Genomic DNA, 21861 nt, shown 5'->3' with positions numbered 1-21861 from the left:
TCCATATTTATATTGCACTGATCACTGTGGTGATCTAGCAGTACTGTTACTGTATAACAGCAATATTACATAAAGCAAAATTCATTCCAAAGAGCTTGTATTCTCCAGTCTTACTTCTAATTATGCCTGACAACTATGTGAGGAAAGGATTTTTTAAAGTTAATCGTTCCATACCAATAGAAGTGCAAGCATCGTGCTTGGAATATGTAAGTGTATACTTAACTGAGCATAAGCCTCCCATTGAATAGTTAATCCTTGCATGCTTTGCCTCATCCATGTGTTGTTATACTTGCAATTTTGTTGCTCTCCAGGGGATATACTTTGATTTCCTGATTTATGCTGTATGTCTGTAGGTGGTCCAGTGGTTAGGGCACTAACCTAGGACTTGGGAGAGCTGGGTTTAATTGCCTGCTCCTCCACAGACTTCCTTTGACTGCACAAGTCACTTTGTCTCCCTGTGCCTCACTTCCTCATCTGTAAAATGGGGATAACATCTCTACTTCACAGGGGTGCTATGAAAATAAATTAAAGATTGTGAGGCACTGAGATACTACAGTAATGGGGGCCACACCTTAGATGGTATAAACTATAACAACAGAGACTGTGTCCTTTTGGATAACATCAAGCACATCATAGGCATTGAACAGGTAACGAGTGATACTGCACTGCCAGATGAGGCTCAGGCTTTAATTCCTGAGTGCGTTCCCTTGTTCAATAAATCAGCAGGGACTGGAAGCGCTGCAAAAGGCAGCATGCTCCGTCCCTGGAGAAGTATTTCACCTCACATTGCAGTGACTCCTCCAGCTGATTCTAGGAGCTGTACTGATGGGCTCTCAAGAGAGAGTCCCATCCACTCCCCTTCAACTGAAGGACAGTCACTGTGACATGGAGACTTTGGGGAGGGAGTACAAACCTGTGAGAAAATCCAGGAAAGGGAAGTTTTCTACAGAGGACTCTTTCCCTAATAATAAATAAATAAATAAATCCCAAGCATTGTTTCTGGATACATAAAATACCCTGCAAGTGCCATTAGATTAGTAGAAGAAAGTCAGCCATAAACCAGCCTCTCTCTTAACTGCTACCCTCAGAGTCATCCTGTCACCACAGCTGTGTATTTTAGGAAATCTAATGACAGGGAGCAAAGTATTAACAAGCATTGCATGGCAGTGCCTGCTACTGCTGCACAAGTTCCGGTTGTGTCAGCATTCCCATTAGCAAACCCCATTCTTGGGGATTAGGTGGAACTCTACCACAGAAAAGCATATGCAAATCATCTGGTTCCTCTTATTTCATGATGAATTTAGTACTGTGATGTCCTGTGACAGGATTATTTTCCCCTGTGAATTTTAACTGAGGGCAAATTAGACACCAACTCTTTCTTCTTATGACTGCCACTGTTCCACCCCCTTACCTCACATTAAAGGTGAGCTACAAGCTAAAGAAACAAGCCATTTTCTTTAGGCAACACTTTAGGTTAATGATCCTGCTTAGCCAGCCTACAATGGGATTGAGCAAACATGCAGAGTATTAAAATCTGATCTATATTTCCTTTTCGGGTCCCTGAAGTCGTTCTGGATAGTTCCTAGAATGCATTGTGATATCACAGCTTACAGTACCAAGAAATTACACTGGTGTATAGAGCCACGTCCTGTCAGCTCAGTGAAGATTTTTGGCATGCAGTTTTGAAAGACGTTTGAAGTATTTTAGATCCCAAAAGGGAATAAATAATTACAAGATTTTCAAAACTACAAACCTCTGTGCTAAAAAACCTTCCACTGTCCTGCATCTACGGGCTGGTCCTATGCTCTCCATCCAGGCCCCTGGGCGTCTAACTGTAACATCACCTGATGAATTGTGGGGCATCACAGAAGTGTGGGAGCTGGCCCAAAAGAAATCAGAGGACCAAAAAAGAAATACAAAAATAGATTGTTATTACTTAACATGCTCAATGCCACTCTCAGCCTGGTTAGCCAGACAATTTGGCACATGCTGCTGAAGTAAATGGCTTGTTTGTTTTTCATTTGCGGGTGCAGGAGGGCTTAAAGGTGTCCAGCAAACACGGACATAATAGTTTTATCATCAGTACTGTTTACAGGCAGCTGTGCAAAGCAAGATGCCTAGTTAGCTTTTCTTTCCAGCAGGAGTAGAGTAGGACTTCAATGGGGTGAGAGCAGGAAAGATGTACCACACCAGCTTCTGCTCCCCCACATCATCCGCTGAATGCCTTTCTACTGAGCACTCCAAGTGCAGCAGACAGACAGTGGGGTTTAAAAGAAGATGCTCAGATTGTTTATTGAAAGTTATGTCTGCAGGATGTTCCAGTTAAGCTGAATAGTTTGATCGCTACAGGTTCCTTCCTGTCCAAGATCAGGTTAAAACATGTGACACAACGTATCACCCCCACAGTACGGCACAGTGTGCCAATAGACCCACACTGGCCAACACATGCAACCGCTTGTTGAAAATAAAACCTCACAGGCTTTTCTTGGGGACGTGGTTTCCTGACAAAACATTTGGATCAACTTCTGCAAAGACAATTCTCCTCTTGCAGTCTTGGCATAGATACATGTGGATTAGTGCGATATCTGCTGTAAAGACCCATGCCCCCATATAGCAGCACAATCTAATGCAAACAGAACAGGAAAACCTCCTACAGTTTGGTTTCCCTAATTGAAATGCTTTGGAGTACAACTGGGTGACTTTTCACAATAGAGTGCAAATGTGGGAACTGCAAAGCCAGACAAGGTACAAGAACTGAGTGGGGATCTTTTCCCACTCAACTCTCTCACCTTGTCTAGGTTTGCATTTCCCATGTCTGCAGGCAGAATTATGACTAATATCAGGGACACTGCTATAGTCTACTTCAAGATGACTGCCTAAATCCCAGTCAAAAGCACATATCACTATCACAGAGGACACTGTCATGAGGAGCCCTTGGCTGACAGTGGGGTAGAACCAGTGTTATTCCAGACACAGGGAGTTCTCTCCTCTCTCTGACAGTGGCCCAGACTCATGGAAACCTCTGCTTGTCTTGAACTAGTGTCGGCTACATTATTCCCAGATTGGAATACCTTCTCCTTCTGCCAGCAGGACAGACACTGCTTTTGCCAAAGTAAGGGACTCCTCAGATTCCCTTATTGCTAGACCAAGGGAGTCCTAAGCCCTTGAAGGCTGTCATGAAACTGCTGAGCCATATTTGTTTCCTCCCCTCCTCTGGCAATATTTTTGAATCGCTGTTGGGGATTTCGGCGAGTACGATCTGACCCTCTTCATATCAGACATGGGACAAACAGTACTGTGGTGACCTTACTATCAGTAGTTGGTAGAGAAGGCAGAAGTTAACTGCCCTTACCATGTCTGGTGGGGAAGTTATTGTTCACTTACTCTATGATTCTACATGAGGCGCTTAATACCTGAAATCTGTCTGGGTGCCTGAAGACGGAGAGTGCAGTGAAGGACTAGAATAGCAGGAGATGCTACTGGGGAGGTGAATGAGGGTCATGGGCTGCAGCATGCAGATGCTGAATAGCACTGGCGGTGAGCTGCACAGGTAGAGCTGGGGGGTGGCAAAGCAGGACTGGCACATCGCAGAGTGCTGCTGGTGAGGACTGAGGTGATTGCCAAAGGGAGGGGTGTGGCTGCACTGTCTTGCTCTAGCCAATGTTATCAGTCGTTTCCTTTCATGCGCACAAAATTCACAGACATTTTTCAAAGCAAAGCATAAGCAAATACATAACCCCAGCACTTCACACCCTCTTATGTGAAGTGCAAAAATTCCACTCCAGGGAAAGAGCCCTGCTAAGGCTGACTTTGGTAACGTGAAGCTTTGTGATAGCTTATGAAACAGGCTTTATGTCTCCTCCTCACAGCTTTGTTGCTTAGCTATAAACTGCCTTATAAAGAGAGTTACTGTTACAAGGCAGGCACATTTTCCTGAACCTTTACTTTCTCTAATATGTTTCAGATTTCTGCAACAGCTGCCAAGGCCTTTTCATTCCTTTTCTTTTATAAAAGACATAAACCAGTCTTATGACTGGAACGCTGCAGCCAAGAAAAACAAACTAGGGCTGATTTTTTAACATTACATAACAAGGGGTCAGTTGGCCAAAAAAAAAAAAAAAAAAAAAAAAAAACACGTCCAAAGCAACAGGTTAAGTGAAATCTGTTTCGGCTATAAGTAGAACTGCGGGTTCATCATGGTTCAGAAAAGGTTATGGGTACCACTTCTGTTTGTCCGTGACTTCCTGCGGTGAGGATCTAGGTGGGTCGCCTTCCTGGTACAGAGGGAAGGCTCTAGGGGGTGAGTTTGCCTCTCATTTGCCCCAGAGCGTTGGCTCCTGTGTCCCATGGGGTTAAGCCCAGCTCCCTGCTTTGGGTATTACAACCTGGCACCTGGAGACACAGCACCACTAACTCAAATGTGACCCAGTCACACCTTCCTCCCCCTAAATTGTGACAGAGGGGCAGTAGGGCCCAACTAGTCTCTCTAAGCTGCTGAGTGGTCTTTGTGAAGCATGTTTGCTTTCTCAGTCCAGCTCATACTGGTCAAGTATCCACATGATAACTGCCACCATTCTAACTGAAAAAAGAACAGGAGTACTTGTGGCACCTTAGAGACTAACAAATTTATTTGAGCATAAGCTTTCGTGGCTAAAACCCACTTCATTGGATGCATGCAGTGGAAAATACAGTAGGAAGATATATATATATACACAGAGAACATGAAACAATGGGTGTTGCCATACACACTATAATGAAAGTGATCAATTAAGGTGAGCTACTACCAGCAGGAGAGGAAAAAAACCTTTTGTAGTGATAATCAAGATGGGCCATTTCCAGCAGTTGACAAGAACGTGTGAGGAACAGTAGGGGAGAAAAATAAACATGGGGAAATAGTTTTACTTTGTGTAATGACACATCCACTCCCAGTCTTTATTCAAGCCTAATTTAATGATGTCCAGTTTGCAAATGAATTCCAATTCAGCAGTCTCTCGTTGGAGTCTCTTTTTGAAGTTTTTTTGGTTTTGTTTTGTTCAGGTCACTCGATTACAGACCTAAAAGTTGCAATATTACAACTGTTCTTTTTGTGGATACAGACTAACACGGCTGCTACTCTGAAACCATTCTAACTGACATGCTTGTTGGCGGTCTCAGCAGAAAAGCCAAGGCAAGAAGAGGCTGAACGACCTATCCCCAGACAAGTAGTCCCACTAGAACAGATCTGAAGCTTATTGGTAGGGCCACACAGAGAAGCCTGCACTTCTGCTGCCTACACTGTATCTGCTGGGGATAAACAGGACTTCAGTATCCAGAGCTGTCACTCTAGCATCTTTCACTACCATAAGTATTAAGAATAAAGGAAAACCCTAAATACTCAGCATTATGTGGTAGGCATGGCCTACAGCCTCTCTTTAATCTCTCTCTCTCTCTCTCTTTGAAGGTATGATTCTGTAAGTTGTTGACCACCCTCCACTCCCATTAATCACTATGGATGTTGAAGGTGCTCAGTAACTAGCACGACTGGGTCCTAAAAGCAGCCAGTGTTAGTGATCAGCAAGTAACTAGAATTGCCTTGGAAGCTAAACCTAGCATGAGGTGCCTACACACATACAAACCTTCATCTGCTTGACGGTGTATCGCATCGTTCCAAAGGGTCCATCTTTCATGAGCTTCTTCCCCACCACTTTGGCTCGGATGACTGTCATGAGAGAAGAAAAACAAGACATAGTAAACAACATGGACAGTGGGACAATAACATTTCAGGGACTCTAATCCAGATGTTAGATTAGATACTTCAATTCAGCAAAACCACATGGATGGATGACACTGTAAAATAAAAATAAGATAAATCCCAGGACAAATAAACTCCAGATTTATTCTGTATCTGATGCACAATTACTTGCTTTCCCCCTGCACATATGCACATTAAGAAATGTCTTTTTGATTCACAGGGGTTCAGCTGAGTTACCAAAGGCCACTGGGTGCCTTCTGACTATTAATGAAATACTTTCCTTCCAAAGAAAGGATCCAGACCCCTCTTGTGAGATGTGGAACAGCGGAGCTAAACTGAACCTGGTGCCTATGCCGCTGGCAGGAACCTGGTGCAGAAGTTCTACCAAGAGAGGTTTTAGCTGCACAAAGTGGCCATAACTACCACTCTGCTACTGTATAGGGACCAGCATAGCCTAGAAAGTGGGTGTATGGGCCAGAGAGGGGGCCATGAACAGGGAATGTGTTGATTTGGCACATCCCCTCAGCAGCCTTCACTGGTGGGTTTTATATTGAGCCCTGGCTGCAAACAAAAGAAAGCAGTCCTCCTTTGGGATGAATACCCACTCAAGGTGTAGTTTAGACCTGCCAGCACTCATAAATCTGGCCCAGTAATTATATCCTGTCTAGTTCAAATCGTTTGGTGATCAGGGCCTTTCGCAAAATAAACTTGGATATTAAAGTGCTTTGGCTACTTGCAAGAAATCCTAGCTGTATTTGCTCAGCCCCTAAGATCAGTCACTCAGGGGACCATATTTTGTGGTGTCAGCAATGGTGGTGTCATTTAGTGAGGGAAAATCATCCCCATGCAGAAGGCAAGAACAAAGCCTACATACACTGAAAAGTCCACTTAAATCCTCAAAATAGGGCTAAAGTGGGACCTCAGGGCTGCATAATCTTTGCACTGAGCCCACCAGAGTGAATTTCACTCTGAATGTCAAGGAGCAAGGGGCAGAAGGGTATTCAGCAAATAACTGTCCATTTTTTCAAATTAATTTATTTGTGGTCCTTAATACTGCTCTTGGAGCTCCCAGTCGCTGTGAAGCCACAGCACATAGGTCTGGGATATCAAATATACCAGGGACTCCACTGGAGCTGTAATAAACTGGGCGCTCCCGGGTCACCCTGTTTTTAATATGTACTAAAAATAACATTAATCTGCACCCCCAAGGGTATCTCCATCACTGCAGTGAAAGTCCTTTTGTTTGGAATATCTCAGAGCAATGCATACTGGTTATCCATAGTGATTGAGAGAAACCTCAGGACCTAGAAATCAGTGTTGTAGGTTCTCAAATTAGTTTACCATCAATTTTTAGCAAAATGTCCTCCTGTTCTTTGATATTTGGGGCATTCAGCAAATAACTACCATTATCTTTTTTAGAAAAATGTTTGCAGGTCACCTTCAAGTTTCGGCAAGACAGCAAAGATTAGAGAGCAAGAGAAAGGCCAGAAGGAATTATTCAGCTAACGTTCACTGCCCCAGAACAATTGTATCATGTCATCCAAGCCGCAGACGTAGTTTAATCTTTACCATGACAGAAAAAATGAGCTCAGAGATGCCCAGTCCTAGGAAGGCTAAAGATTATCACTTGTCTTCTCCACTCCCCAAAGAGATCACTGAGTTTTTTAAAAACTGACCACAACCAATAATATTTTCAGTACTAAAATGAGATCTGAATAAACCCTATAAAAAAGTCTTACTTTTAGTATATTAAGCCTTTCATTATGAAGAACCATTCAAACTACTTCAGCAATACCGAAATAATCCAAAGGACACTACATTATCATCAAGGCAGTGGTATAGTGAAGTATTTTCTGAAATAGGTTTGGGGTTTTGTTATTCTACAGTGTTTGGGCAAAAAGACATTGGGCCAGTTCTGTAGCTACTGTGTATCAGCATAAGTCCATTGAAGACACGCTGAAGAGCTGGCCCAACAATGTTGTCAAGCTTCTGATATTCCAGCAACCAAAAAGGACTGTATACATATTCCATTTCCTTTGACCTTGCTAAACTTCTGATATTGACTCCTTGGACTGGGAGGAGGGTTTACTTCTTTCAGAGAAATTCAGTACAACTTTTATCTACTGGTAAATGAAGGCACGCCATGGGAAATGCTTCATTTAAACAGGGAAATTGTTACTTGGCTAAAAAAGGAAAACTCCCGCTGACCAACTTGGTGATTTAAAGGCATGATAAATTTTAAGCGATGGAGGAATTTCAATGGAATTTTGAAATGCAAGCTGTTTTATGACACATCCTAACAGCTTCTAGATCTATAAAGTTTTAAGTAACATGTTTTAAAGAAGAACAGGCTCCCAGTTGTTAGCAATTCCCCCCCCCCTTTTTTAAAAAAATATTCTTTTGTATTACGGTAACACATAGAAACAGCAATCAGAATCAAGGCCCCATTGTGCTAGGTGCTTTATGAACATAGAGCAAAAGATGGCCCTGCCTGGAAGAGGTTACAGTCTAATTCAGATAAGTAGTGGTGTAATAACCAACTATAAGGAATGGGGAAGTGATGCAGTAAAAAGATCAGGTATTTACTGTATAGGCTAATGAACAGAGCAAACAGAAGGCCCTACTAGCCATCTACTTAGCTATTATCAGTTGGCAGATTCCCTTAGGTCTCAGGACAGAAGTATTTTGAAGAGGAACATGAAGGAAGAGAAGGTAGTGGCTTTATGGACTAGTTCATAGAGGGTGTTCTGTGCAGAAAATGTGGAATGGAGGAAAGCTTGTGGATTTTATTTCTATTATGGCAGTACCTAAGAACCCCCAGCCAAATATCAGGGCCTCATTATGCCAGGGAGTCTACATACAAGTGACAAAGAAGAGAGAACCCCTCTGAGGAAAAGACAACAGATAGATGAGAAAAACAGGGGAAAGGAAGGTTAGGACAATAAAATAAACAAGGTATATCATAGGAGAAACAGGAAAAAAACGTGATGGAGACGGGTAAAGCATAGTGGCAAGGGGACAAAACATACAACTCCCTCTCCTGAAGGGAGAACCAAGTTTTCAGGGCTTTAAAGGTAAGCACTAGAAACTTGTAATAGAATGCACTGGACAAAGAGAAGCCTGTGGATGGAGTCAGAAAATGGGGTGACAGGATCAGGACCCATCCAGGCAGATGGATGATTTAGGAAGCAACATTCTGAATGGGCCTAAGAGGAGTGAGATGAGTGTCAAGAAGACCAGGACTCTGGTGAGAGCTATTTCACAGAGAGCATGAGACAGAGTAGAGAGGACAAAGGATGGAGTTGGAGGCAATGGCTGTAGATAGCACACATAATGGGTTTAAAGGGAGAAGGATGATGAGGCAGTAGTTGCAGAGGGTCAAAGGTATGGGCTTTGTTTTATTTTTAGGATTGGGGAATCCACAGAGCTCTTTAGGTTTATGATTAAATTTCCCTTCAAAAGTCCAGGAGGCAGAGTGGTGAAAACTGCTCCAAAAATCACCTGTTCAATGTCTGACTTTGGATCCCCATCAATTAGAGCAGGATGTGGCTTGGTCTTTGCCAGTTACAAACTGCCCCCACCCAAAAGAGCATCGTCCTAACAAACCAACTGAAAAATGCAGTAATTTCCAGTACTGACACGAGACCCTTGGGGGCCCGATTCTGCACTGGTTTTGAGCCTCATGAAATATCATTGATTTTAATGAGGTTGTCTGGGGCATTAGACACTGCAAAATTTGGCCATGGTCTTCAAAGAATTTCTCTTTGAGATTGTGCATGTGTGTATGCAGACAGTGTAAATCTAAAGGCATGGCCTAGTATTTACAAGTGTTTTGCTCTTTGTCTCTTGCATGATGTCAGGGTTGCCCTCCAATATTGGAAACAGGATGAAAGTCAAAGAGAAAGAGGTCAATTCATCTGACAGATGAACACAAATAGTCTTTTCCTGTATCCCACCCAAAACAGGTTTGAGGGCTTCTCTCTCTCCTCTTCAAGTAACTTTTTGTTGATAGGGCTACTACAGCCAGTCTTTTCAAATACATTCTTCTATAAGAAGGTTCCACTAGTAGCAATTCAAAATACCAGTGACAACTTATTTGTGAATTCTTTTGCAAATGTGTTTTTATTTTCTTGTATTACCAAAAATAGATGAACTCATAGCAAAAAAAAAAAAAAAAAAGTTCATCAAAATAGTAGTTCATACTTAGATCTGGCTCTCTTGAAAAATGCTATAGATTTGGTGAAGAATGCCCTTGAGGATTTTAAATACTGTATCTTTAAAGAGGTGGACTGTTTTCCAACTTCCACCATTTTTTCTGTGAACCCCTAAAAATCAGAATGAGAACTTCTTGGGCATCAGAAGTTAACTAGAATGAGCACAATTCCTGCAGGGTTGTGTGAATTCTATCAGGTACCATTGATGGAGCTAGCATACAATGAAGGAAGTAAACAAGAGAGAGCCACGTTGAATTCTGCTGCATATTAAAATATTGTGAATAGGGAGAAGAAATCAGTGTTTGCTAATAAAGGATAAAAACAGGAGTGAAAGCTCACATTACTGAAGGGACCTTGAACACAATGAAAAGGCAGGGGGAGGGAGGTTAAAAACTATTTAAGATTCCAAATCAAGAACATGTTTATACTTGGGTGACAGACAAATTCAGGTTCTGACAAAACAGATGAAAATCAGTTCTTTCTTCCCAAACCTCAGTTTCCTTAGCAACAGTTTAAATGGAAGCACTTAACGTAGTGCAAAGACTTCATTAAGAAAGGCTGGCTTTGATTTAGGCACCAGTCAACAAATTTACCAAAGAATCAGAGAATCCAGAATGAGGGTCTTTCTAAGTAAAAGTATGTCTCCCCTTACAGCTGGGATGTGTAATTCCCACCTTGGGTAGATGTACACACACACTATTCTGCTCAAGCTAGCATGCTAAAAACAGCAGTGTGGGGTTGCAGTGGTATGGGCTAGATGCCAGAGTCCATGCCCGCCTGATCCCTGGGAATATACATGGTCAGCTAGCTCAAACTACTGCCCATCCTGCTGTGGCCACATTGCTATTTTTAGGTGACAGCTCAAGCACAGCTAGTGTGTGTACATTTATTCTAGCTGGGAATGATCCCTCCTAACTGCTGTGTAGACATACCCTAAGTGAAAGAGGGTCCCACTTTCAATTAATGCAATAGTTGTGAACAGGCAGAGTGATTCACTAGCTCAATTAATGGCCCTTTGTGCCTCTCCTCCCTGTTCTTAAGGCTTTTATGCCACAGGATGGTCAGACAGCAGTAATTCCAACTAAGGGTATGTCTTCACTAGCAACGTTAAAGTGCTGCCGTGGCAGCGCTTTAACGTGGCTGTGTAGTCACGGCACCAGCACTAGGAGAGAGCTCTCCCAGTGCTCTAAAAAAACCACCTCCATGAGGGGAATAGCTCCCAGCGCTGGTGCACTGTCTACACTGCCATGTTACAGTGCTGAAACTTGCAGCACTCAGTGGGGTGTTTTTTCACACTCCTGAGCGAGAAAGTTGCAGCGCTGTAAAGTGACAGTGTAGACAAGGCCAAACTCATCTTGATCAAAACCATGCAAAACAAAACACACTAGTCTGGGCTCCAGTGAATGGGTAGAGTCCTCCTTACTCCAAGGCAGCCAGCCTGGATTTCCGCCAGAGAACCTGATGGGCCTGCAGTCTCAGACTCCATCTCATTCTCTTCCCTGAGCACCTGTGCACACCAAAGGAAAAGCCACACTCTTTGCCAGGGACCAGATAATGTTCTAATTTGAGTCTACTCCTATCTTCTCTGGTACTAAAATCCTGCTCCCAGAGACCAGACTGCTGTATCTGCCATGTAACTGCATGAAGGCTGGAATGGGAGGGAATCCTCCCACCCAGGCTGTTGAATGGGAGCGGAGCTGCTCTGCAATTGTGGCTCCAGCCAAATGGTCCCTTCCCTGTGGCTCTTCCAGGCCTAGCCTGCCCCGAGACCCTCCTTCTGAGAGCATGCTGCGAGTCTCCCCAGAGTAGGGCTCTGTGCTATGGATTTGCAGCCCTATCCAGCTTCACCAAATCCTGCCCTTTCCCCACACAGTGAGAACCTCCACTAGCTTTATTGCCAGAAAACCTCTTCCCACCTGGGCAGAGGGTACAGAATGCGTCCCTTACTGATTCGGGACCTTAAAAATAAACTAAACATTGTCTGCAAAAAGAAAAGGAGTACTTGTGGCACCTTAGAGACTAACAAATTTATCTGAGCATACGCTTTCGTGAGGAAAGCTTATGCTCAAATAAATTTGTTAGTCTCTAAGGTGCCACAAGTACTCCTTTTCCTTTTGAGGATACAGACTAACACGGCTGCTACTCCTAAACCTTGTCTGTTTTCCCTACTCATTTTTAAAATGTTATGCTCTATAAAGCACCTAAAGTTGACAGTATTTCTGTTGCAAATTCAATCCAAGATATCTAACAAAGCACATTTACTTGTGGAGACTCCTATTTTATCAACAAAATGCTGCTAACCAGCAAAAGATGCGGTGAGCACTCCCCCTGAACTCTCCTTTTCTCCCTGGAGTCCTATTACAATCCTGCTATTGCCGATGGGAAACGTTATCCCACACAAGTGGTCACCAAAATAGCTGCATATTTTTAAACCACAGCCCCTTTGAAGTGGGGCCTATAAAAATACTCCGATCCAAGATGAATGTTTCTCAGTACTTTGGGGTTTCAGGTTGGGTCACTTTGTGGGATTTGAGCGGTTGGCAAAGTCTCATGAGTGATTCATAATTATTTATGTGAAGCTAAATTAGATGGGGATATAAATCTTTGATAAGATAAGCAAGGCAGCCACACTATGATTCAAAAAGAACCCAATGGACCGACTCTCAAATCTGATGTTCATTTCCTTTAAAATGTATTTTGGGGGAGGGGGGGGAATATTTAGTTGTGGTTCTGAACAAATAATTTTTACAAATCCTACTCTCCGCTTGGGCTCTGGAGATTTATACAGCATGAATGCCAAAAAAGGACAAGAGCATATTTATATCTTTTTTCCTTTGGTGTGTGTTTTTTTTTAAATGGGTAAATTTAGTGCTTAGGAAAGCACAGAACTGATAGCAGCATAGCACTATGCAGACATCCCCTTTGCAACTTATTATTTATTGTTTGTATTCCCATAGCATCCACAATGTGGTAGGCACTGCCTACCCACACATACCCTGCTCTATGGGACTGACCCAGACCTTTCCCTTGACTTCAGTAGACACTGGATCAGGCCCTAAGAAGGTAAGCAACATAGGAAGGGCATAAGGGAAGGGAGAGAATCCAGACAGGTTTGGTTTATTTCGTTACATAAATATGCATCAGTTCTAGCCAACCACTCCTTGACCTATCCATGATTAGTCACCCCGTTCCCTGAAGGAGTCACAGAAGCAGTGGGTCTTCAGGCGGGATTTGAGGTAGGAGAGGACAGTGGCCTCACAAGTCAGATCACGAAGGGCAGCATGGAAGACCAGGCACAGGCAGTTGTGAGAGAATGGGACAATTGGTAGATTAAGGCTAAAACCATTTGCAGGGCTGAGGCGGTGATGTGACACAAGAGGACTTGTAATTATTCTGTGGTGACATGCATGCACACATCAGCTAAACAACACATGTGTGGCATGGATAAGACAACTCTGGAGCTCTTACTCCTATCTGAAAAACAAAGGCCTCTACTGCCTTAGCTAAAGTGGAATTTCCATTAGCTGTCAGTAATATTAAGGTCTGTATTCTTTCTTGTAGGCCGGCAACTAGATGGTAACATCACAAATGTAACATTATGTTAATCAGAGGGCAGTGGTGCTTACTATCCAGTGCACTGGAAGCTCTATCAATGTTAATCTGCAGAACTCACTGCCATCTGAGTCCCAGAGTCTTTTTACCAGAGAGTACTAGTTGTCACAAATGTAGGTTTTTCCTTTTACATGGGGGCAGACCCTTTTAGGGACAGGGATTAATCCCAAATCCATTTCACTCGTGACCCAGTAATCAAAGACTGATCAAGACAGAAACTCCGAGGCTTTTCATTTTGGTTCCAAGGATTTCATTTATCAGTGTGTCATTTTGGCAATTTTAAGTGGATCTGGTTCAGAAACAAAATCCGCAGTGCATTTAAATAATTGAGGGCATAGGAAGATTTATGTATGCAGTAATGGAAACAGTGGTGACAAGATGTCTTCCCAGTTGCCATGATATATAGATTGCAAAACACCACAATGCCCTGCAGTCAGCTGAATGAGCAGAATGGATTAGAAGCAGAACTGTGGCTAGCAATGGAGCAGCCTCTAGGAAGTGCCATGGGACAAGAGAGACTAAGCCACAGGCTGGGGATAATGAACTAAGCTATGAGAGGAACCACACACACAAGTGTGGACACATCCCTGTGGGATAACAAGGGATGCATGGGAGGGATGAAGGGGGTGGGGAGGAGTTCTAATTGTTCATCCACAGGCAGAAGCAGTCAAAGCAAAAGATATGGGATCAGCAATGGGGCAAAGAAATTATACCCCAACAAGATCACTGACTGGATCAGAGCCTGGCCAAGCAAAAATTTATTTGCCTCCAGGAGCAGGATGGACTTGAAGGGGCAGCTTGTACTCATCCTATGTTTACCTTTTACTGCAACAGAGGCTTTCTACAGAGGGTATTTGCATCTTCCCTTTCTGCCTGCCCTGGTAAGAATGCCTTCCTGCTCAGATGTGCGTGTGAGGGTCTGTGGGGAACTGACCAATGGCTGCATCCTGCAGGGCCTAAGCAGGAGAAGTGTCTACAACTCATGGCACACCTCGCATGCGACCAAGAATCTGAGAAGTTTAATGTAGCAATCACAAAGACCTCCTTGGGTGGGAGTCCCTCACGCTGCTTTCTAGGGCTGAGTAAATGCTGATGATCATTCTTAGCTGATCTGTCCTTGCAACAGACTCGCTCTCCGTCTCATGGGCTGCATTCTTTTCCACACCCCTCACGCTGATCTGTTAGTAATTACACCAGCACGGCTGGCTTTCTGCATCATGGAGGAGCACAACTGCAGGCCAACCATGACCCTTTGACAAGGCGCTCTTGCCTAGTTTTATTTAGGCTCTTGGGAGGCTTTGCTAAATTGTCTGAGGGCTATGTGAGAGATAAGTGGGTGGGGTGGGGTGGAGGATTCCTTTGCAGGGGAGAAAAGTAGCCGTAACCCACTCACTCCCACTACTTCCCCAGAAAAGCCAAAGGTGGGGTTAAATATAGTGAGTACTCCAGCAAGAGATGGGAAAATAATGTTTACTCTCCCCGTGGGTTGTTTTGCCTTAATCTGCATGTACCAGAGTAAGAGCCACCTCCTCCTATCATCACCACACTAAGTGAATTAAAACTAGAGGGTTCTTCACACATTTGTATGTTTAGGGGGGAGGGTGAAGTGGCAGGCATGAGAAAATACTGGAGAAGGAAACTCCTTTTTTACCTATCCCTTCCAACCAAAGCCACTACAGTTCATCAACCCAGGCTTCCTGTTCCCCTGGAACTAGCCACTGCCAGAAGAGCTGCTACACAGCACCATAAAGAGGGGAGGTGGGGAGGCATGGAGAAGAAGCACACTGCCTCCACAGTGCTGCCAGGGAATGGGAGACCTAAATGTTGATCTCTTGCCCCTTCGACCACACATATCATGAAAAGTGGCTGAAGCACTCACAGTGCTGAGCACCTGCCGTCTGAAAAATCTGGCATCTCATGTGAGGCACCCAAAATCACCAGTCACTTTTGAAAATATCGGACTTTCTTGTAACGATTAGAATGGACATTGCACTTTCATTCACTGAGCATGGAGAAGAGATTATATTTTGTAACTAGCTGTCGTGACTCCATCTCTGTTAATGCCATGTCTCCCATTCACCAGTTCAGGTGTTACAGAAGAGTAATAGTACAGGACAGAGGTATGGCATTTGTGTGAACACTTTATGCCTTGCTGTAAACCTAAGGTGTGCTCCTGCTGTAGACTTAAGTCAGATGGATGCAATGCAAGCATTGCAGTTTATGACTTACAGTAGTTTAGCAAACTGGCTGGAACTCCACAGATTAGACTGGGGCTTCTCAAACTGGGAGTCGTAACCTTATTATGTGGGGGTTCACGAGCTGCAGCCTCCATCCCAAACACCACTTCACCTTCAGCATTTATAATAGTGTTAAATTTTTTTAAGTGTTTTAATTTAAAAAGGGGGGGAGGTCACACTCAGAGGCTTGCTGTGTGAAAGGGGTCACCAGTACAAAAGTTGAGAACTACTGGATTAGACACGTGAACTGTATTAACTGAGGCACTGGACCAGATATTGCTGCCAAACCTATAGACAGAAGAGGGTGTCTGACTCAGAGGGATTCCATCCTTCAGGTTGGAATGAGTGAGATATTTGCCACTTGTCGTAATGTCACCAGGTGTGGGGCAAAAGTTGCTTCATGGTGACAGAGATCTCTGAGGAAGACTTGAGTCTGCCCAAAGACAAATGCAGACACCACTCCTGGACACATCCTTCTAGAGCCGGATGGAAAATTTTGACTAAACATGCAAGTTTGATGGGGGAAAGAAGAACAATTAAAAAAAAGTCCATCCTGTCCCACACCCCATCCCCGTCTTCCAGCCAGATCTAACACATTCTCTATGGTCCCCACCCTGTGGCTTTAATTCCTAGCCCCATCTGGCATATGTCACGGCTGTTTGAGGTAGCTTGAAAGAGAGACAGTCATGCACTGTATCTCTGGTGGGTCGGGGGGTACCCAATTAAATGGCTTCATATGGGGGCCTGCATTTGTTTGCTATCGACTGCAGTTGGCCAGGGCTAGTTCAGATCTCTTACTGCTAAATATTAACCAGGTTTGTCATGTCCTTTTATTCAGCAAATTTTCCCTCTGCTAAAGTTCATTTGTTCCAATGGGCTATAATGTCCTGGCTTCCTACAATGAGGAAGAGGAAGAGAATAGGGCAATGCATCTCTTTCCAGAGAGACTATAATAGCTCCAGGCACCATGTGGCTTCAACTAGTTATAAAGCAGGACCAGGGGACAAGAATTTAAGAAGCAAAGTTGCAAACAGCAACTGGAGTAAACGTGGTTGTGTTGGGGTCCCCCATCCAGCTTAATGAATGGAAGAGTATATTATTTGTGTTGTGTGATAGCACGTAGGAGGCCCAATTGTCCCTCATCACAGATGCCACATGACATCTGATGGCCTCATATATACAATTAGCTGTTTGTATTGGAAATGTGGAAGTCTGAGTGTAGAAAATGTTATTTATTAAATTAGTAGGACACCATTTTTAAGCTTCCAGCACTAGTAACAGTTTTACATCCCTCGTGCTGTATCTCACACTGGATCCCACATGGGCCTCTACACTTTGAAACATTAGCAGTGGGAATGGAGAAAGAGGAGAGAACTTTGTTGGAAAACACTGACCAGCTTCTGATCTAGACATACTGTTCAGGTCCCCATAAACAATTTAAAAATTCCTAAATTCCCCATAATAGTCCTCTCTGCCTAATTCCTAACATCCATCTTCACTCTTGTGCTTCCCATGACCCAGAGCTACTTTTTTTTTTTAAAAAAAGAAAGAAATATTTGTAATTATTTGTAACTTGAATCTTTAAAGCGCTTTACATAGATGGCTTGCTTTATGCCAAAAGACTGGTCAGGGAAATTTGCAGGAAACACCTTGCAGAACACACACAGCAAAGCCAAAGGAAGAAAAAAAAGCCCTGGGAAAACATGCGAGGTCCATTGTTACCCACTCTTACATCTACCCAACTGTTCTTAGCTCAGGAGAGGTCAGGCAGGATGGAGACTCTCATTGGAAATGGCACATGAAGCAGTTGTTTGAACCGTAAGAATTCCACACACGTCATTAGTTTAGATTCCCAGCTCGTGTGAGCAAAGCATTCTAGGCTGGCCATAGATTTAACCAGATTGGCATGTAGGCTGCAGGGTAAGTGTGCCTACAGCTTGGAGAGGCCCTTAACAAAGGGAAGCACTGAAGGCACCTCTTCCATCTAGCTTTTTTGCAGGGGAGAACGTAACGGGAGGGGGGTTGCGGGAGGCACATTTTCACCTAAAACAATTTGTGGACTAGGCTGCTTTGCGTTAAAGCTCAGTGGGGTGGGGCAAGCCAGAGAGTTAAAAGCAAGGAATGAAAATGGGGTGCATGGAAGGGAGCGCCTTTGGAACAGAGTGGTAAGGTGCCCTCACCTCTCCAAAGGATGAACTCAGCAGAGTGCCTATTCACTCATCTTGTTTGGCTGACAATTGCCAAAGAGGGAAGATTTGCTTTCAGTGGAGGCTAGTGATGTTGGAAGGTGGATTGGCAAAAACAACATAAAAAAGCATTTCCAGGGTCAATTTACAGTCATGCGTAAAAATAACTAGTGTGTGACTCAAAATTGGTCCAGCAGGGCTTCCTCTGGAGGCACCTCCACAACTTGCCTTTGGGCCACATGGGTTCTAAATTTAAGGTTTATTAACTCCTCCCCCAATTCTGGAAGCAAGGGTGGGTGGAGCATAGGGCAGCACATGCCGAAGTTGAGAAGTTAGTCTTTGACAGACAGGCTGTCCTTTCTCACAGCTCTTCTGAATGGTTAGGAGGGAGCCATGGGTCTAAGTGTTCAATTTGGGGAGTATGGCAGAGCCGTGGTGAGACCTTTTAGGGGCAAACTGAAACCATGTGTGGTTTTAATGAAACGAGGAGCTGGTGTGCAGGGCTGATTGCAGCAGAAACATTTATTGCCTGGCTGGAATGTGCATCTGGCATTGATCGTTTCCCCAGCCATCAAGTGAGCAGTAATGTGGAAAGCAAATTGGAGCTTATAAAGAAAGATGAATTTTCTAATGAAGTGCAATTTGGGGAACAGCCTTTGTAAGGAGAAAACCATGTTTTTGTTCATTATTTTAGTAAAAAGTTATGGGTGAAACTGATTTTGTATCTCTGGTGACCACTGCCTGGAGGCTGAATTTCCTGAAAGACTGGCACAGCAGCTAAAAGACAGGGCAATAATCTGGAGGACCTGAAACCAAAATGGGCCCCATTCCACCATCCTAACTCACCCTTAGGTACTTACGCCCTTGAAATCACTGGGACTATTTGCGGTATTATTGAACCTGAGTAAGGGGAGCAGAATTAGTCCCCAAGACCCAAAAATGAGCACCAGCTCACACTGCACATTTGAAGCACAGTCTCTTAGATAATGCTGAGCCAAACTGAATCAGCTGTTCTGCTGGCAACTGGCCCCCTTGCTATTTACCATAGAGGATGTGAACGAGTAAGCCATTATCTTGCAATCGGTGTCTGGCTTTCAGCACAAGCAGGGTAGAGAAGCCCCTATCACCTATTTTCTGGGGCGTGTCTAGATAGGTATGTAGAGGATGCTCGCAGATATCTGTGTAGGAGCCATGACAATTTTACCTCCTGCTCTGCTGCAGTGCCACATTCACACAGATCCTGGAATCTCAGGCCTCTAACATGGAGGATGCTGTTCATGTCTTGCTCTTAATACTGAGAAATTAAACCTGTGGATGGGAAAGGCGAATCTACATGAGGTGAAGAAACTGGCAGGAGCTTGTTCATAGTTACTTCACCTCCTTTCTGGGATATGTGGTGTGAGCAAATACACCTGCACACCTTTAATTACATTTTTCGAACAGCTAATAAAAAAATTCCTGAGCAAAGTCTGCCCTTTTCCTACGTCCCTTGAATTTACAGTGCAATCTCCAAATATACTGGGTGCTGAAATCTAAATGGGCCAACAACATGTACAAGAAGGAAGGGAAAGTCTGGCTTGGGAACGTCTCGGAAAAAGTTTCTGTTGGACAGAAGAATTAGGGCAGCCCTAATGACCAATAAGACTTTACAAAAAGGGAGGGTCGAAAGCTCCATGCTTTGAACGCTACTTATTCACTGACATGTAAGAGGACTCTCCTTTCTCAAGCATCTTGCCCAACTGGGACAGGTGCCAGCATTTTGTGATGAGATGGGCCTCTATTGATCACATGTTTTACACACATTTTTGCACGTAGGAGCTAGAGTGTAAGAGCTGTTTGGAAACATATATAGATTTCAAGGGTACTGGGTGGGCCTACAAATTCCTTCCTGCATTAGAAAACCTGCTTAAGCTGATAGACTAAGCAGCTGTCCAAGCCAAAAGGGACATATATATTTAACCAGGTCCCAAACTACATGTGCTATTCTGCTTTTCATATTTGCACTGGACCTGAGAATAACCTAGTATCAGGCCTGCTTTTTTAGGGAAGCTGAAATTGTATGCAGACGTGCCTTCTTGGGAGAAGCCTGTGTCTTTTACCTATCATATTTTGCTGTGAGCTATTCAAGTGCTGGCAGTTATGTGGTGGAGGAAGCAGGGTATCTATAAATTTAAATAATAATATAATTGTGTCCATGACACACTTCACATCGATGGTGAGCTTTGAGAAATCTATTAATTTGGTATATTATTTATTAATGTGTCAATAGACAAACCTCAGTTAGCCAGTCCATGATTGTCGAAAAATCTCAGCTTATCTGAATGTCAGATACTTTCCCTGAGACTGCATTGCACACAAGTCTCTTTGTGCTGAAGTCTGACTGCCACCTTCAGATGTATATACAGTGACCTTAGAGCCTGATCAAGTGTCCACTGAAGTCAGTGGGAGTCCTTCCACAGAATTAGTGGGCATTGGCTCAACCCTTGGAGCACAGATCTTGGCTGCCGTCTCTAGCTCAGCCAGACAGCCTGCAGGCTTCAAAGAAGTTCAGGGATAGGGGACCATCAGTGCAGACCTAACAGCTTCCTGGCCAACTCCCACAGGTATCCAAAGGTTTCTGGTATCCCTTCGGGTTTTGTGATAATTGGAGTTCTACTGCAATTACTTAATTTTAAATCAATAGCGTGGCATTATATGGCTGAAGGGTTTCAGTATCTGTTTGTCCTTGAAAAGGTGTGAAATGGAAAGTGGGACTGGGATGTCCATGACAGAGTTAATCAAAACACATGAAGTGTCTCTAAGAAGATTTGCCCACCCCTTGTTATTTGCCAGCAATTCAGCTGTTTATGTAGTAGAGAGAAATATTGCCCACTCTGGCTTTGGACACAGGACTTTCAGACTAGAAAATTACTGAAGCAAAGGGGATGAAGATAGGCAGGGATGCAGCAGCTTTGCTTTGTAAACAGGTTCTGATGAGAGATACAATACTGAAAGTCCTGAGGAAGGACTGGCCAAAGAGGCCATTACCAATATTTTCAAACCTTTAGAAATACATCCTCAATAGAGAAACTGAAGCTCTTTTGTTTGTGATTTTTCATGCAAATATTTAATCAAAATTTCAAATCTGTGAAAATTTCAACTAGCTTTTATAAGAATGTATTTCTGTAAGTTATTTGCCACTATTGTGGTATTCTTGTACACAGTACTGTTGAGAGGGTTCTTTGCTACACTTGTATAACATCAGTGAGCACAGCAAGCATCAACTGTAAGTAGAACCCACCTGTATTGACTTGCTATACGCAATAGCTCTTTAGAAATCCAAGTCTAAACCACAGGATTTTCTTCCCAATCCATGTGGTCAATCTATCTCTTCATACAAAACCTCCCTCCTCAGGCCAAACGGATCCAGCTGAGATTTGCTCACAGTGACCTGCCTACCAGTCAAAAAGGACACCTATGCTAAAGAAATTGACAAGCTCTTTGAGTAACTCTTGACATAAACTTCCACTGGGCTCTAACTTTGTCGAGAAGAATCTACCTTCTAGTACCAGCTGCCTATGTCCCTTACTCATCCCCTTAACACACATGGTAAATCAGTGCAGCAGTAGCTATTACTGAAACTCAGTGGCTGAGGTTGCATGTTGTAAGGCCCATTAACTTTCTGGGCACTGTGTTTCTGAATGTTTACAGGCCAGGGTAATAATTTGTAGGGAGCAGACCAAGCCTGACTGTTTCCTTCTTGTCCAAGTCTTCCGAGGCATGACACAACAAGACCATTTGGGCAAAATAATGAACACAAACCTCCTCCCAGAGCCAGGGTTTCATCGCCTCAGTACAGATTGCACCTGGTTCACAGGTGACAAGAAGCTTAAACATTGAAA

General features: G+C 43.6%; 2 protein-coding genes across 2 annotated transcripts in view; one reads left to right on the top strand and one right to left on the bottom strand.

The window, feature by feature from the left end:
* The window catches only part of SYN3 (synapsin III), a 280530-nt gene that overhangs the window by 120782 nt on the left and 137887 nt on the right, over positions 1-21861 (top strand). The window lies entirely within an intron of this gene.
* Positions 1-21861, bottom strand: part of TIMP3 (TIMP metallopeptidase inhibitor 3) — a 47300-nt gene that overhangs the window by 8510 nt on the left and 16929 nt on the right. The window contains exon 2 of the mRNA XM_074941307.1: positions 5616-5698. Coding sequence (XP_074797408.1) covers positions 5616-5698 — 83 coding nt within the window. The remainder of the gene's footprint in view (positions 1-5615; positions 5699-21861) is intronic.

The sequence above is a fragment of the Natator depressus genome, chromosome 1 (assembly GCF_965152275.1).
Source record: "Natator depressus isolate rNatDep1 chromosome 1, rNatDep2.hap1, whole genome shotgun sequence".
NCBI classification, from domain to species: Eukaryota; Metazoa; Chordata; order Testudines; family Cheloniidae; genus Natator; species Natator depressus.
The sequence above is the reverse complement of the archived record's forward strand: the minus strand, read 5'-3'. Positions and strand labels throughout refer to the sequence as shown.